Source organism: Chiloscyllium punctatum, chromosome 6 (genome assembly GCF_047496795.1).
Source record: "Chiloscyllium punctatum isolate Juve2018m chromosome 6, sChiPun1.3, whole genome shotgun sequence".
Lineage (NCBI taxonomy): Eukaryota > Metazoa > Chordata > Chondrichthyes > Orectolobiformes > Hemiscylliidae > Chiloscyllium > Chiloscyllium punctatum.
Window position 1 is genome coordinate 59,509,467 of NC_092744.1, and position 17,679 is coordinate 59,527,145.

Here is a 17,679-nt window from a genome sequence, read left to right on the forward strand (position 1 = left end):
TCCCAGGTTCTGGTGTTATGGCTTGCTCTGTCAGTCCTCCAGGAAGAGGACAGCCTTCCTTCAGACTCCATACCCACTCGACCTCCAGGTCCCTGTTGCAGAATTGCAGCGTAATCTTCCCTTTCTCCAAAACCTTCAAAACAACTGTTCATCAAAGAGCAGGTTGGCCTTGGAATGCCTATGAGTCCATCAGAGTGCTCAGCAGCATTTTAAAGATGGCTTGGGCGGGATGCTGGTCTTTCAGCAGATATCTGGTAAATAGTAGTTAATGAGATGGGTTTGTTAAGATGTGTTGAGAGATCTTGACAGGCCTTGCAGAGTGAAATGCTCCACAAGACTCATTGAAACTGACATGGCCATTAAAAAAAGATTCAGACCCTTATTTGTCCTCTGAATGGTGTACAACATGGAGGAGAGCTGATACATCGGTTGAGGGAGTGGTGGGGCTGTAAGTGGGGAATCACAGCTGGCTTCCTTGCCCATGTTTATTGGTCAGAGTATTGAGTACAGAAGTTGGGAGGTTATGGTGCGGCTGTACAGGACATTGGCTAGGCCACTGTTGGAATATTGCGTGCAATTCTGGTCTCCTTCCTATCAGAAAGATGTTGTGAAACTTGAAAGGGTTCAGAAATGATTTACAAGGATGTTGCCAGGGTTGGAGCATTTGAGATATAGGAAAAGGCTGAACAGGTTGGGGCTGTTTTCCCTGGAGCGTCGGAGGCTGAGGTGTTACCTTATATAGGTTTATAAAATTATGAGGGGCATGGATAGGATAAATAGGCAAAGTCTTTTCCCTGGGGTCGGGGAGTCCAGAACTAGAGGGCATAGGTTTAGGGTGAGAGGGGAAAGATATCAAAGAGACCTAAGGGGCAACTTTTTCACGCAGAGGGTGGTACGTGTATGGAATGAGCTGCCAGAGGATGTGGTGGAGGCTGGTACAATTGCAACATTTATGAGGCATTTGGATGGGTATATGAATAAGAAGGGTTGGAGGGATATGGGCCGGGAGCTGGCAGGTGGGACTAGATTGGGTTGGGATATCTGGTCGGCATGGACAGGTTGGACCGAAGGGTCTGTTTCCATGGTGTACCTCTCTATGACTCTATGTGTGACCTCATGCCATTAAACCTCATGGGGCCCAGAGTTGAGGAGGAGGAGGTCTCCCAAGGCAATTCCCTCCAGACTGCATACGACTGCTTCACCACTTCTAATGGTTCTGTTCTACCAAAGGAGTAGGCTATAACCAGTGATGATGGAAATGGTGTCTGGGACACTGACTATAGAGTATGACTTTGTGAAATGACCACATTATGTTGCCGCTTGACTAGTCTATCTCCCAATTTTGGCATAAACCTTGAGGACCTGGCAGGGTTGATAGGGCTGAGTTTGCGTTGGATTGGTTTTGATACCTTGGACAATGTTGAGTAGTCCATCCAGTTTCTTTCTTCTCTTTTGCACTGGTTAAATACAACTGAGTGAGAGGAAATATTTTTCATCCAGAGGCTGATGGAAATCTGGAACTTACTGCTTGTAAGGGTTGCTAGAGGTGGAAACCCTGATAATATGTAAGAAGTATTTAGATGTGTCCTTGTGACGCCAACACATGTGTCCTTGTGACACCAACACATCAAAGGAATGGAAATAGGATTAGCATAACTAGGTGGTTGTTTTTGACCAGCACAGGCTGGCTTTTCTCTGTGCTGTAAATCTCTGTGATTATAAAGTCCTAGAAAGGGGAGTAGTGACCCAGTGGCATCATCGCTGGACTACTGATCCAACAACCCAGATAATGATGTGTGGAGTTGGGTTCAAATGCTACCATGGAGGATGGTGGGATTTGCATTTAATAAAAACCTGGAATTAAAAGTCATAACTAAATTAAAATAGTCATGAAACCATTGTTAGGAAAAATCCATCTGGTTCAATAATGCCCTATAGGGAAGGAAACTGTTGTCACCTGGTCTGGTCTACACGTGATTCCAGACCCACAACAATGTAGTTGACTCTCGATGCCCTCTGCACAATGAATGCTGGCCTGAATTATTTAGGAAAGCAATGTTAGTATTCAGACAAGCAGTAGCAATTTTTTGGGGCAGCAAAGTGGCTCAGTGGTTAAGCACTGCTGCCTTACAGCACTAGGGATCCGGTTACAATCCTATCCTCAGGCGATAGTCTGTGCAGAGATTGCACATTCTTTCTGTGTCTCTTTGGGTTCCCTCTGGTTGCTCTGGTTTCGTCCCACAGTCCAAAGATGTGCAGTTTGGTTGCAATGGCCTTGCTAAATTGCTCTGTAATGTCCAGGGACATGCAGGCTAGCTGGATTAGCCATGGGAAATGCAGGGTTACAGGGCTGGGGGTGGATGGGATACTCTTGGGATGGCAGTTGTGAACTTGATGGACCAAATAGCCTGCTTCCATGCTGGAGGGATTCGAAGCAAGAACTTAAGTTTCTGAATTGTTATGAGCAAGTTACTCACTTTATCAATAAGACGCAATGTAATGTGACAAATTTGAAAATGCTGTGCATATGCAAATTATTTCATTCAGGATAGTTATTGCTAATACAAATTAGGTAGTTTATTAAATCAGAGAGCCTTAACTTATGAATACACTTAATGGAAATTCATAAAACAATGAAATACACTAATTTCACAATGAATATTTTGGCTGATGGATTAATCATTTAAGAAAAATAGATTCAAAATCCAGGCACTGGGCTTCCCATCAATTTCTCCTGCCGCAGCGTGATTAACCTCTTGAACCACTTTTCTTCAGCTTCTTTCTTATCCAGGAACAACTGTAGCAAGAACAGAATCAAGTACAGGAATGAATTCTAACAATGTATTGTCATTGCTTAAGTCAACTTTCTTTATCCATTTTTAGTTGCTTCTGATTATTGATTTTTATTTTAAAGTGCAGTTGCAAAAAAATGCAAAGTAATACAACTGATCTGTCATAAAAGTTTTGTGGTTGGCTGATAGTGTGAACAATCTGCTAAGTGTGGAATGGGAATCTTAATTCCAACTCTTGGATGGAAACAAAAATGATTTAACTGCCCTCCTTCCCAAGTTGAGGCATGATAATGGTGTCTTAAGAAAGAGAAGTTATATATAAATCAACATGTCAGAAAGCTTAATTTCTTGAAGAACAAGAATATGACTTTCCTTATGATTAATTATGAAATTAACGACAAAATGTTCATTTTCTAAGTTCACAATGTAGCAAACGTATGTTAGGAATAGCCATTATAACTAGAATATGTGAAAATGGTTCTTGTTATTTTTAAAGCTTTGAACCAGTGTCATTATAAAACATTTATTATTTTTGTTATATCCAGTGGATTTGACACTAAAACTAATTGCTATTCACAAAAAATCAAAATGGCTAAACTACCCTTTATAAAAGGCCCAACAATATGGAGTTCTCCAGTCACATAAGCTGTATGGATACAAGCTTCACATGGTGTCAGGCGTGTCAAGGTTGCATTGTCAGACATCAGCAGTTAGCAATAGACTAATGTGGTCTCCCAGAATCCTTCACAGCTTGGGGTAAGCAGCATCAGGTAGATGGAGGAGAAAGGAATATGGGAAGCAATGGGCAAAGTCTAAAGAACAACTTTGTTTTTAATAGTTCAATAGGTGAACTATTTTAAATAGTCACTGAGCAAAAGTAGAGCTATTAAAGCATTTTAATTATGTGTTTGGGGCAACTATCTTATTTGGAAGAAACTGGAGCCTGACTAACTTAGTGCACGTATTCTGAATCCCCTTCGTGCTCAAGTAAAAGCAAAATTTCTGTAGAAGAGTTATTGATCTCAAAACGTTAACACAATGTTTCTTCTCCACAAATGCTGATGGACCTGCTGAGTTTCTCCATCACTTTCTGCTTTTATACCCACTTTGTGCTCACTGTCCATAATAGGGCACAATGAATGCCTCAGATAATTTTCCTGGTTGCAAATACCTGCAGTCAACTTTTCATTTTTTTTTAAAGGGGAAAACACCCAAGTGGCCAGTGACAAGCACTGCCCTTCACAAAAGGCAATGCTGTTTGATAACACTCCCCTTTTTTTTCTCTTTTCTTTTTATTTCCCCAGCACCCATGGTGTGTGTGTGTGCAGGTGTGAGACACAGCGAGAGACACAAGGTGCATGAATCTTTGTTCAATTTCCACCACCAGGAAGATAGGAAAACACCTGAGTGGCCAGTGACAAGCACTGCCCTTCACACCAAAGGGCAATGCTGTGTGATCAAAACAGTGAATAGTCAACTTTTCATATTGTCCACCTTCATTCGCATTTACAATAAAATAATATGAATGCTGATGAAATGAGAAAAACATTGTTGGCGTCAAAGTGTTGATGAGATCAGGGTAACATTATTACTGTAGAAGGATGCGCGTCTCGACACAGACATATAATTTCAAACTTCTCCTATTATTCATCATCAAGAGAACAGTAAGTGTAAGTTAAACCTTGTTCTCATTTTTAGTGTTCTTGCATGATCTACTCAGAAGGTTTGTAAACTTGGTCCCTATTACCTGCCTAGCTTAATGGCAAGTTAGGTAGGAACCATTATCAATACTTATTAAAATTTTGAATGACAGGTTCGATTTAGCAAGTTAGACCCTTGTTGAGCATGTCCAAGATGTAAATGATTTCAAAGATTTCCTTGTTATACATAAACCCACAAAAACAATTTGACTTCTGTGCATGTTACTGTCCCGACTGTCTTGGCTGCTTTTGTATGATCCTAGAAAATGATCCAATATTTCTAGGTAGGTTAGCAAATGCAGTGGATGACTGTTTCAGGGTTTTTCCTATGTCTACAGTCAGCTCAAAATTACTAACCAATTCGAGGGGATAGGTCTCAAAAAACAACATCAGACAGTATGGGGATTGTGCTATCAGCCATATTCTGCACTGCACTGAGCCAACTGTCTGCTTGATATTGATTAATTTTCATTAATGCTGTCTTTCCAAGATGATGTACTATTGCACTTTTTCAAGCAAAATACTAACTGCTCATCACAAACCTGAGTCTAAATTCAGACAAGCACTATCCAAGATGATTTGCCAGAAAGCAGGAAAAGAAAGTTAGGGAAAAGATATTTAAATGGTTTATGTAACCAATGGCCCATCTGCCAACAGCAATCTTTGCTTTACTGAAGTCAAAAGTTAGTACCATTACTTCTCTACATACCTCCAGAATTCAGTTTTGATGCCCATCATTTCTAGGTTATTTTAAAAAGCACTTCAAAAATGTAGCGGAAAAAGCATAAAGGGATTTTGATCCAATTTCATGTTTGTTTTTGCCAATTAAGAATGCCTAAAGTGGTGCTACCAACTGATGTACAATTTGGACACATAACCCAATGAAAACAACTGAGTATATATCCAGTGACTGAAATTAGACTGGGTGGTTTTAGTGTATTGGTAAAATACTCCTACTTGCTTATTTTGACTAAGTTGTTGATAACTACTTAATTAAGGTATTGTGATATTATAAATAAAAATTTACATGAATATAATAATTTATGAATTAGAAGTTGGTGCATGATGGAAATTCAAACCTCAAATATCTATGTTCTGAATTTGAGAGTTTAGAAAACAGTTATGTTTTAAAATATCTCTTTTAACTTAAGGTAAAAAATGTTCTGAAGAGAAGGATGGTGACCAGACTTTTATCCATTCAAATTTAGAAGAGGAAGAGGTGAATAGATTGAAACATACAACATCCTGAGGAGCCTTGACAGGGTAGCTGTGGAGAGGATGCTTTCTTTTCTTTTCTAGAACTAGGGGTTAAGAGGTTGCCCAACAGAATTAAGGTAAATCTTTTGGTCATAAAATTGTGTCTTAGTTAAACTCTCTTCCTGAAACAGGATTGAAAGCAGAGTTTTTGAATATTTTTAGGGAACATTCTTGTTAAGCAAGAAGGGAAGGCTGATAAGTGGTAGGTGGGTCTGTGGATTTGAGGTTACAATCAGATCAGCCATAATCTTATTAAATGAAAGAGCAAGCTCGAGGGAGTGACTGCATGGTGGCTCAATGGCTAGCACTGCTGCCTCATAGCACCAGCGACCCAAGTTCGATTCCAAACTCGGGATCTTATACATTAGATTAGATTAGATTAGATTACTTACAGTGTGGAAACAGGCCCTTCGGCCCAACAAGTCCACACCGCCCCGCCGAAGCGCAACCCACCCATACCCCTACATTTACCCCTTACGTAACACTACGGGCAATTTAGCATGGCCAATTCACCTGACCTGCACATCTTTGGACTGTGGGAGGAAACCGGAGCACCCGGAGGAAACCCACGTAGACACGGGGAGAACGTGCAAACTCCACACAGTTAATCGCCTGAGGCGGGAATTGAACCCGGATCTCTGGCGCTGTGAGGCAGCAGTGCTAACCACTGTGCCACCGTGCCGCCCCAATCTGTAGCTTTGTGGATCTTACACATTCTCCTCATGTCCATGTGGGTTTCCTCCGGGTGATTTGGTTTCCTCCGACATTCCAAAGACGTGCACTTTCATGGATTGGTCATGCTAAATTGCCCCATGGTGTCCAGGGTTGTGCAGGTTAGGTGGACTAGCCTTGGGAAATGCAGGGTTACAGGGACAGGGTGAGATGCTCTTTGGAGGGGCAGTGTCGACTAGATGGGCCAAATTGCCTACTTCCACACTGTAGGGATCCTATGAATGTTCGTATTCTGCCTGTAGATAAGACCATGTGATTCATAACTGAAACTTAAAGGAAAATCGAGTGGCAATTTACACACTTCCACAATATGTATGATCCAATATTTCTAGGTATTTCTAGGAGAGCAGATTTACTCCTACGTTTCTGTTATCAGTGTCAGTTACAGAGACACAGTGGTGTTAGTCTATTCTCCCTGTGGCAACTGACAGCCACACAATGGGTTCTGTCAGTTCTCCCCTGGGTCAAGTAACAGATACAGAGTGCAGTCAGTCTGTTCATCACTGGGTCTCTAACAGACACAAATGCTGACAAATGGGACTAGATTAACTTAGGATATCTGGTCAACAAAGACATGTTGTACTAAAGGGTCTGTTTCCATGCTGTAAGTCTCTATGACTCTATGGTAGAGGGAAAAGTTGTCTTCTGGACACTGAGACACACAACACAAAGGAGTTACTGCTGTGGGGAACAAGTAGCAGCCACTCTGGCAAAAGCTACAGAAAAAACTTTCTTTTATTTCAGCTACTTAGAAGGATGCAAGTAAGAACTCATCTTTTATTTGAAAAGATGAGAATTCTAGAGATTTAGCAAACAAAACGTTAGTTTGGGCATGTTTAAAAAACAGTGAAATTTCTTTCAATGGAGTTTGATATGGAAAATACAATCTGCTTAAAATCTGGAAGGAGTTTGGAATTTATGCATGCTGGGAGCATGCATGAAGTAAAAATATGTGAAAGCATTTTGTCATATGAGGTAGTTTAATGTGAAGTAGTTTGGTGTATTAGTTTCCTTTTAACTAATGTTAATTTTAGTTTGTTAGAGTAAAAGTCTTAAAACATGAAGTGACAAAGGACTGGAGAATGGCAAATGTGGTTCCACTTTTCAAAAAGGATGATAGGGATGAACCAGGGAAATTACAGCCCAGTAAGCCTCATGTCAATGATAGTCGGAACCAATGGAGAAAGTTCTGAAGGAGAGAATTATATCCACTTGGAAAGACATGAGTTAAGTAGGGATAGTCAACATGGCTTTGTCAGAGGGAGGTCATGCCTAACAAATTTATCAGAATTGCTCAAAAATGTGATCTGGTGTGTGGATGAGGGAAGTTGTTGTTTATATGGATTTTAGCAAATGTTTTGACAAGATTTCCACAAGGGAAACTGATTGAGAAGATTAAGACATGTGGAATTCAGGGAAACGTGGCAAGATGGATCAGAAACTGACTTAGCAATAGGACAAAAAGGATAGTGCTAGAAGACTATTTGTGTGACTGAAGCCAATGTCCAGCGGTGTATCACAAGTATCAGCACTGGGACCCTTATTGTTTGCTATACACATAAAAGATATAGATTAAAATGCGGGGGATAATGTTAAAAAAGTTCACAGACCACACCAAGAATGGTGAGGTAGTTAATAGTGAAGAAGATGGTTGTATGTTGCAGGAAAATATAGAGGGCTTGTCAAATGGGCAGAGCAGTGGCAGATGGTATTTAACACTAAAAAGTGTGAGATGATGGCAGGACACTGGGTAGCTTACAGGAACAGAGGAATCTTGGGGTAATTATTCACAGATTCCTGAAGTTGGCAAAGCATGTGAATAGAATAGTTAAGGAGGCATATGGGATACTTGCTTTCATCGGTTGTGGCACAGAGTTTAAGAGGCAGGAGGTGATGTTGAAATTGGTTAGGGTACAGCTGAAGTACTATGTGCAATTCTGGTCACCCCACTACAGGAAGGATGTAATGTGAGAGGGTACGAAGAAGTTCACCAGGATGTTGCCTGGAATGGCGAAATTGAGCTATAAGGAGAGAGTAGATAGGCTTGGTTTGCTTTTTTTTACAGCAGAGAAGATTGAGGGGGAACATGATTGAGGTATATAAGATTATGGGGGGTATAGGTGTGCTGAATAGAGAGTAGCTGTTTCCCTTGGGTGAGGGTTGAATCACAGATGGGCATAGTTTTATGGTAAGGGGCAGGGTGTGGTGGGAATCTGGAATGGCCTGCCTGGAAAGGTAGTGAAGGCCAAGCTTTAAAAAATATTTGGATGAGCACTTCAAGTGTCATACCATTCAAGGACATGGGACAAGTGCAAGGAATTGGGATTAGTGCACCTTTAGTGGTAATTATTGTAGTGCCAAAATCAATGGGCCTTTTCTGTGCTGTATGACTCTAATTCCCTGCAGCAAAACAAATAACACACCTGATGATAGCTATGAATACTTAGTTACAATTGGTTCAGTTTGTTGTATTTCGTTGCTTGTTATTACCAAATCATAAATTAAGTAGCCATTGCAAATTTATGTTTTAGTCAGAAAATGCTTACACTTGGATGAGCCAATGAGTCATCATCTTGATACTTGATTGTAGAAGGAATGTAATCAAGCTCTTGCTTGATTTCAATATTAAAATCAGTTGTTCTATTGCTCAGTACATTGGATTCATGCTTGGTTTCAGGAGGTTCTTGTGCCTAAGCAATGGAAAAATAAAAACAAACAATAATTATCCAAATTTATGGTGCAAATTAATAATTTTTAAATAAATCAGCTCCTATTCATTAGCAATATGCATAAATTTTGGTGTGGAAAAGCAGTTTCTGCTTGACAAATAAACAATGCAGAACAATTTATGGCACAATATTCCATATTTGTGCAATTGATTTGTGGAATTTACCATTTTTTTCCCAAAACATTCTGTAAATGAAGCATATTACGTTGTCCTAAATTAATTTCAAGCACATTGTTACAGATTCATTCTATGAGAATAAAAATAAAACACCTTTTCATTTTTGCTAGTCTCAACTGGTATTTGATTTAATAAGACATTAGCAGAAGAATTTAGAAGAATCACCAGCAAAATGTAAAGTATTCTACATTATACAGAACATTAGTATGAATAATAATTTGTACAGTATATTTAAATTTGACTTTATAATAGTAATACATGATCACACCAAACCAGCTATAATTTTGCATGCCAAATTTCTAAATTTAGAAATGTCCCAGAACTACTGTCTTCTTTCAAATCATAAAACACTTGTACTGCCCAGACTGCTGTTGATTTATTTGTCTCTTCTGGTAAAAGTACCTCAGCCATACCCAAATTATCTATTTTTTAAAAAGAGGCCATTGTTCTCTTATAATTTTGCCTGCCACCGTCTAATTTTCATCTTTACTTGAACAGAAAGTGCTGGACAAATTCAGCAAGCCTGGCAACATCTGTCGACAGAAACACAGAATTAACCTTTCAAGTCCAGTCACCCTTCATCAGAACCCCTTGTATTTTGAGATACATTTGATTTGTCCTGCTATCTCATCAACTTTAGTACAATCAACCTTTCTCATATCACTCCTCCATTCATATTTAGTTCATCCAGTGCCTTAGCTACTACCTCTTTTACAATAACTTCAACAGAATCTTCTTCATTCATGAAGTAACTGTGAAGTTAAAATCCTGAATTCCAACCCTAATGGCATTGTGGGTGTACTGACAGCACATGGAATGCAGCAGTTCAAGGCAGCAGCTCTTAAAGGGAACAAGGGACAAACAATAACTGCTGGCTAGCCAGCGATGCCCACATTCCACAAGAGAATAAAACACATTACTCATTTTGTACTTCAACCATGTCCCATGCCTCCAAGCATAAATTCATTTTTTGATCTTTAATTAGCCTTGTATCACCATAAATGTTCTTTTCATGTTAGCTGCCAAACTCTTCCCATGTTCTCTATTTGTTTCTCTTTTTCTCTTTCTCTATTTCTTTTTTCCTCTTCTTAATTTTCTATGTTCAGTCTAGTTCTTTTGTGTCATCAACCTGACATCTTGTACGTCAGTCACAGAAAATAAGCATGTAGGTGCAGCAAACTGTTAGGAAGGGGATTCGATGTTGGCCTTCATTGCAAGAGATTTTGAACACAGGAGCATATCTTGCTGTGAAAAAACTTGGTGAGAAAACACTTGGATTATTGGGTGTATTTTTGATCCTTAACTAAGGAAAGGTATACTTGTAGCAAAGAAATTTCAGAGATTAGAATAGCTTCCCTTCAATATGGAAACAGGCCATTTGGCCCAACCAGTCCACACCAAGCCTCCAAAGATTAACCCATCCAGACACATTCCCTTACCCTATATTTACCCTGACTAATGCGCGTAACATTATGGGCAATTTAGCGTGACGTGACCTGCACATCTTTTGATTATGGGAGGAAACCAGAGCACCTGGACGAAACCCATGCAGATACGGGGAGAATGCGCAAACTCCACACAGAGTGTCGCCCGAGGCGGGAATCAAACCCGGGTCCCTGGCGCTGTGAGGCAGCAGTGTTAACCACTGAGCCACCATGCCGCTCACATGGTTGGCCAAGCTGAATCCTAGGAAAACAGGAGGCCTCAGGCATTTACAATCTATGTTAACAAATACAAGGACCAAATATAATCTATTTAAGATTCATTCAGAGAATTCTCTACCACAAAAAGACAATGGATGTTTAGCGATGGTGTGTTTTCAAGATCAAGATCGTAGATTTTTTTGACTCTAAGGTAATCAAATTGATCTTACTAAATGGTAGAGAAAGATCAAGAGACCACATCATCTGTTCCTCCTCTGTTTCTTAACTCTTTATCTGGCCGTAACTGAAGCTAGTATGCTTGATGTTGACATTGGCTGCTTCAAATAGAAATTGTTCCATTCACTAGCGCTCTCCAAAGAGAGTGATGTTAACCTAAAATTAAAAATGGAACATTTTTCTACTGGTTCTCTGCTTGATTGGTTTTCCACTGGAATGTGTTTATTTTTATTTTAAATAACCAACCTTAAGATTGTACTCAGCAAAAAAAAAATGAACTGCAATTGTAAGTGTCTCTATAAAATATTTGACTAAATACGGAAGATAAACGTACATAAAAGTTAATACTCACCTTTTTTACATCTCTGCCAGATCTAAAGGTTTGTTGGATAAAGAAATCACTTTCAATAGCTTCAATACTTTTTACTCGCTTCACCTGTTCTTCAATGGTATATTCTGAAAAAAAAAGTGCAATACTTACATATCTTTATTTCAAGAACTAATCCTGTAATTTTTTGATTGATTGATTGATTCATTGTTGTCACATGTATCACTTTCAAAACTATCTTACAAAGTTATTGTATTGGCTGCTGTGACTAGCCAATAAGATTGCTGTATGAAGTTACACAGACAATCTCATTCAATATAGAACATGTTTGTAAAAGGATGAAAACTGAAATCAAGAGGGCTAATTTTGTACAATTAGAAAAAAATGTCTGGCTTGGGTGGTTGGGAAACAAGTATTCCTGGTTAAAATGGCAAATGAGCAAAAGTAAACTTTGTGGGGGCAAAACACATGGGTAAAAACTAGACACATTCTTATAAGAATGAAAGAAAGAGCATTCAAAGCAGGTTATTTGCAGAACTGAAGTAATTGTTATTGAAATTAAATAGAAAACATGGCTTATGATAAATAGCAGGCTCATGTAAAGCAGAATGCAAAAAGCGCATAAGATAGCTCAGAAAGAAAATAAGAGGGATAAAGAGAATGTATAACAAAAGATTAGTGGGTATCATATGGGAACACTAATTTTTTTTAAATAAACAAAGAATTATAATTGTGAAAGGAATGACTGAATTGATTAGGGACTGAAAAGAAAATCTTTTAGATGAGGCAGAGGATATGGCTAAGGTACTACAATACAAAAGTAGATGATGCTGTTAATGTCACAGTAAAGGAAGCGGGGTTGGATAAATTGGGGTAAGAAAGAAGTAGATATTGAGGTGTTATCCAAAAGGCTGGTATCACTCTCAAAAGTAGAAACGCCATCCAGTCCAGATGGAACACTTGTTGTTGAAGGAAGCTGTTGGGGAAATATTGAAGCTTTGGCCAAAATCTCCAGATATAACAGTGGACATAAGAATTGCAAATGTTACATTGCTGTTCAAAAAAAAAGGAATTATTCAGTAACTATAGGCAATTAAGATAATGTTGGTGGTGAGACAATTTTTTTAAAGATCACAGGCCATGGGAGAATTGATCAGCACTTGAAACAACATGGCCTAATAAATAAAAAAGGCAAATCATGTTCAATAAACTTGATTTGAATTACTTAACAAAATAATTGAGAGGGTTGATGAAGGTGATATACTTGCTGTTGCATATTTGGCTTTTCAAAAGGCATTTGGTATAGAATTGTATAACATGCTTGCCAGCAAAATTGAAGCTCATGAGATTATAGAGGCAGTGACTAAAGGAATAAAAAAATCTCCAACAAACATCAAAGAATAATCCTGAACAGTTTCTTTTATGCTGTTGTGAAGTATAGAATTGTGTTCTCCAGGGACTGGTTTTGGGACTGACACATCATTCTTATGTATATCAGCAATCTGCACTTGAGTACATGAGGTATAATTTCAAACTATGCAACTAGCACCAAAAATTGTTAATATCAAGAACAGTGAAGAGGCAAGTAACAAACTTTAGGAAGCAACAGACAAGTGAAATTGATAGATGAAATTTAATGCAGGGAAGTGTGAAGTGATTTATTTTGGAACAAAGAATGAGAAGAGGCAATATAAGGTAACTGACACAATATTCCAGATGGTAAGGACAATGATCTGGCAGTTCATATACTGAAACCTTTGAAGGTGGAAGAACAAATTGTTTATGGCTTTCAACCAAAAATATACAAAATCCTTGGCATATTAAAAGGTTCATTGTGTTGAAAGCCAAGGAAGATATACAGAGGCTTCAGAAATCACTAGTTCAGTCTTAGCTGGACTATTATCCCATTCTATACATCAAAAACGTAAGGAGGATATCAGGTCCTTGAAGTGAGCACAGGCAAAGATTACTGAAATGGTAAATAAGAATGCACCATCCAGGGATGAAAGACATAAATGGAGGTATTCAAATTTCTGAGGGGTTTTGAAGGAATAGATAGAGAGAATATATAGAAAGAATACACACGTATGTATACATTATATATAGAGAGAGAGTTACCACTAGTAGGTGCAATGATGACCAGAAGACACAATTTAAAGTGAGAGGTAAAAGAAATTTTGGGGGGTGTGGATTGAGTTTTTTCTTGATGTGATATACACTTATATCTGGAATGTACCTCTGTATGGCTGTTGAAAACAAATGCAACAAGACCTTTAAAAAATTAATTGGATATATACTCAAAAAAAGGAAAGAATTCCAGAATCAGGCAGAAGCAGAAGGGAAATGGGATTAATAGGATAGCTCCTTCAGGGATCAGGACAGACAGATGGGCTGAATGGTTTGCTGTTGTGTTTTAAGATTCCATCACTGTTTAAGATAGTGTTGACTCATCTGCATGTCAATGAGGTAATTAATATTTTTTATGATTTATGACAAAAAAATTAAGATTTCTAACAGATCATATATACTATCTAGAACATGACACAAAGGAAAAGATAGGTACCTCATAAAATAGATACAGAACAGCTTGTTAAACCCCACTGGGGTAGAGCGCTGAAAATCAAGCCTCACTAAACACCCCTACACACATACACACAGATATGCATAAAAACAAAAAAAAAGTTTTATTGGCCAAGGGAAAAGTAATACTGGGGAACCGGTTCAGTTGCATTAGTCCTCAGGGTGTGATGCGATGATTCTTTTGATTTCCAAGTCCTTCATATTCTTTCACCTCTTTCCAGGAGGTGTACAGCAACTGGTCCACAAATGATAAAGTCTCTGAATTATTGGTTAAAAACAACAGCTTACAGCAAATGATGAGAGAAAACAACTGATTTTCTTAACAGTTTCAGGTATATTTTACTGGAGAGAGAATGAGAGACAGAGAGAGTGAGAGAGGAGAGATGGGAAGAGAATAAAAGTATAACAATTCATGCCTTAGTCCTTTGATGTAAAAGTCATTTTCTCAATTCAGGCCAACATCAAAAATAAAGTAAAATGAAAAGATGTAATTTTCCAACCTTCTGTACATGAAACAATACAGTGCAAGAAGATGGAACAGCAAGTTATGTGAAGATCCTCTGAAGTGATTGAAGGCTTAGAAGAAATGGGAAGTTTTAAGAAATTCATAAACAGAGAGTTTAGGAGACAAGTAAGCCTTGGCAATAAATAAATGACCTTCAAAAGAAGACATCACTAAAAAGGTTCCAGTTTTTACAACACACTTTGTCAGTGGGAGAACACCATTAGCTTTTCTATGGTTCATCTCCAGACATTATGGCCCATTTTGGCATTCTGTCACTAAAATCTGACCAATAATCTGTCAAGGTCTTGTGAAGAATGATGACGTTCAAAATTCTTGGCATTAAACAAAATCACATGAAGCTTCTACCTCAGTCCATTTTCCAAACACTATGGCAATGAAGGATTGGTGATAGGGACAGGGCTGTGATCTTGAGTCATTAGTCAAGAATCTACAAACAATAAAAAATGAAGATCGCTGGACCCCCATGTTAGAAGAGAGTACTTTGAGGGTGTAACATCTGTGACTGAACAGACCACTTCAGAATATTCTCTGCTTTTCTCAAATGAGGACTGGGCCAGAAAAGATATCCTAAATTTGGTTGTTCCACTTCCTTCTGATTGAGACATCACACACAGCAAAACCATCATTTGGAACTTGGAATGTTAGAACATTCATGGATAATATCAAGAATGACCATCTGGTAGAAGAATGCAATCATATTAAATGAATTGTTCAGACTACAAATTGACATCACTGCCGTGCATGAGACTTGCGTTCCTGGGCAGGTGCAGCTGAAGGAACAAGCTGGGGGTATAAATCTTCTACTAAAAAGGCAAGACTGACAGTGACTCTGGTATCTGTGGAATTGGATTTGTCATCAGAGAAGATGTTGAATTTAGTGCCCAAACTCCCCAATCATATAAAAGGCTCATAATCCTTTGCCATGCTGGCATAGCTGTAATCAATATGCCATAGTTATCAGCACTTAATGCCTTGGCTCGAGTCAAACGAAGAAGTTAAGAAGTTCTATTTTGAAAAAAAAGGTACTATGGATGCTGGAAATCTGAAACAAAAACAGAAATTGCTGGAAAATTTCAGCAAGTCTGGTCCCATCTGTGGAGAGAAATCAGAGTTAACATTTCGGGTCCAGTAACCCTTCTTTGGAACTGATGGTGGCCAAAAGTTCTGTTTTGACCTTGATAAAGTCCTCACTACCATCTCAAAAGAATGAGAGAGCAACCTTCTGGAGGACTTTAAAGCTGTGATACCCGAGTCTTGCAGATCTCAGAAGCAACTTGTATGATGCTACCATATCCAATTGTTTCTGAAGAATTAATTGCAAATTGCACCAGTGTCAGCATATCTTTTGCAGCTGTTTAATGAATGAGAAACAACTTGAAGGGTGACAGTTTTAAGATTTCTGCGTTCTGCAGGACGTTAACTCTGAATAATTTAGAAACACAGAAACTGAAGTATTCGGGTTCAGGCTTTCCAGAAGCTATACGGGGAATAGCACTTTATTTCATTTTTTGATGAATTTGGAGATCATATTTCTTTATGATTATTCAAAACATATCCCAGGAAAGACTTAAGTTTTGTTTTACTTGGTGAATTTTTATTTGAAAATTTAATACTGTATTTACTGCATTGAAATAAAACTAATCCCTTTACCACATTGCATCAGTCCTGTTTGTTGTGGAGATGTTTTGATAACAAGCAGAATTGGAAGCATGCTACACAATATAGTACTTTGACTGTTTCAAAGAGCACTGAAAAGCCACTCCACGGTTTTATATATATATATTAGTTCTGATTCTTTTTTTTAGTTTGGCAAGTAGTACAATGGTGATTTACTATCATACCATGCTGTAAACAAAGGAAGATTAATAACCTAATGAAATGCACACATGCCTTCAAGTGATTTTTCTTTCAATCACAGTATATTTTACATTAAAAATTCAGGTAGCTTCCACTCTCCAATCAACGTTACTGTTTTAACTTGAGCACTAAACTTTGAGAAGCAACTTAAAAGTTAGTTTTCTAATTAACAGACATGTAATTAGATTCCTCAGAAAATCTTCCAGCTAGCATTGTCTAATAAGGCTATATTCTGTCATTATATACTGAAGTATATAATGAACAGTATAGTATTTACGTTTTGTTTGAATGACCATATTAAACATTTTCCTGTATTTAAACTTAAAGTTAAATTTTTAAAAATTGCATATGCCACTTTAAGAGGCTCCCCCAACAATTTCACAAAAATAATTTAATGGAAATTGTCCCTTAAAATCAAAGACATTCATAGTGTCTTTCTTTCCACCAAACAGTACACATGTGAACACACATATGACACTGGATATGAAACTTCTTGAGAGACTTAACACATGGTATAATCTAGGTTGAAAACAACAAGCAGCTCATAATAATCTCAATAAATCTTAGGGATAATCCCTGGAGTTTAATCTTGTTTTAAGCAACCAGCTGTTAGCCAGATTGCTCCTGGTTTGAGAGTAGTCATCAGGAGGGTCAAGTCATTTTGAAAAACATTTACAATGAGGTACTAGCAGTTTTATTCCCCCTTATGGTTTTCACTAATAGATCAAGGTAAACCATTAAAAAGGATGCTGGACTGTTTTACCAGGATAGGGAACGCCCTTCCAAAATTAGGGCCTGATCCTATGCAAGACATAATTTGTCATAAAAACATGGCAATCAGTTGTACTTGAAAGAACCAACATTCTGAAACAAAACGTAGCCATGTTTATCAAGTGTTTGTCTACCAACATAAATGTACTTTTGGCAAAAGGTACAGACAGTAACACATGATCACTCCTGTTTGTTGGTGTAATAAAACAGTCTAGTGTCATTACATTGCAAGAAAATTTAGAGCTTCTGAACTTGAGGTTCCAAGTGTTGTATTACAAATGTGCTGGTTACTCAGATCCACGAAGAACTACTTGCAGATGCAAGCTTTGACTGGAAGGGGTCTATGAGCAA

At 38.2% G+C, this 17,679-nt stretch overlaps 1 protein-coding gene across 1 annotated transcript in view; it reads right to left on the bottom strand.

Annotated features, from left to right (window-relative positions):
* Positions 1-2,552: 2,552 nt before the first annotated feature.
* Positions 2,553-17,679, bottom strand: part of rsrc1 (arginine/serine-rich coiled-coil 1) — a 503,072-nt gene continuing 487,945 nt past the window's right edge. The window contains exons 8-10 of the mRNA XM_072572745.1: positions 11,619-11,722; positions 9,028-9,171; positions 2,553-2,797 (exon numbers count right to left, since the gene is read on the bottom strand). Of these exons, the coding sequence (XP_072428846.1) occupies positions 2,699-2,797; positions 9,028-9,171; positions 11,619-11,722 (347 nt within the window). The 3' untranslated portion in view covers positions 2,553-2,698. The remainder of the gene's footprint in view (positions 2,798-9,027; positions 9,172-11,618; positions 11,723-17,679) is intronic.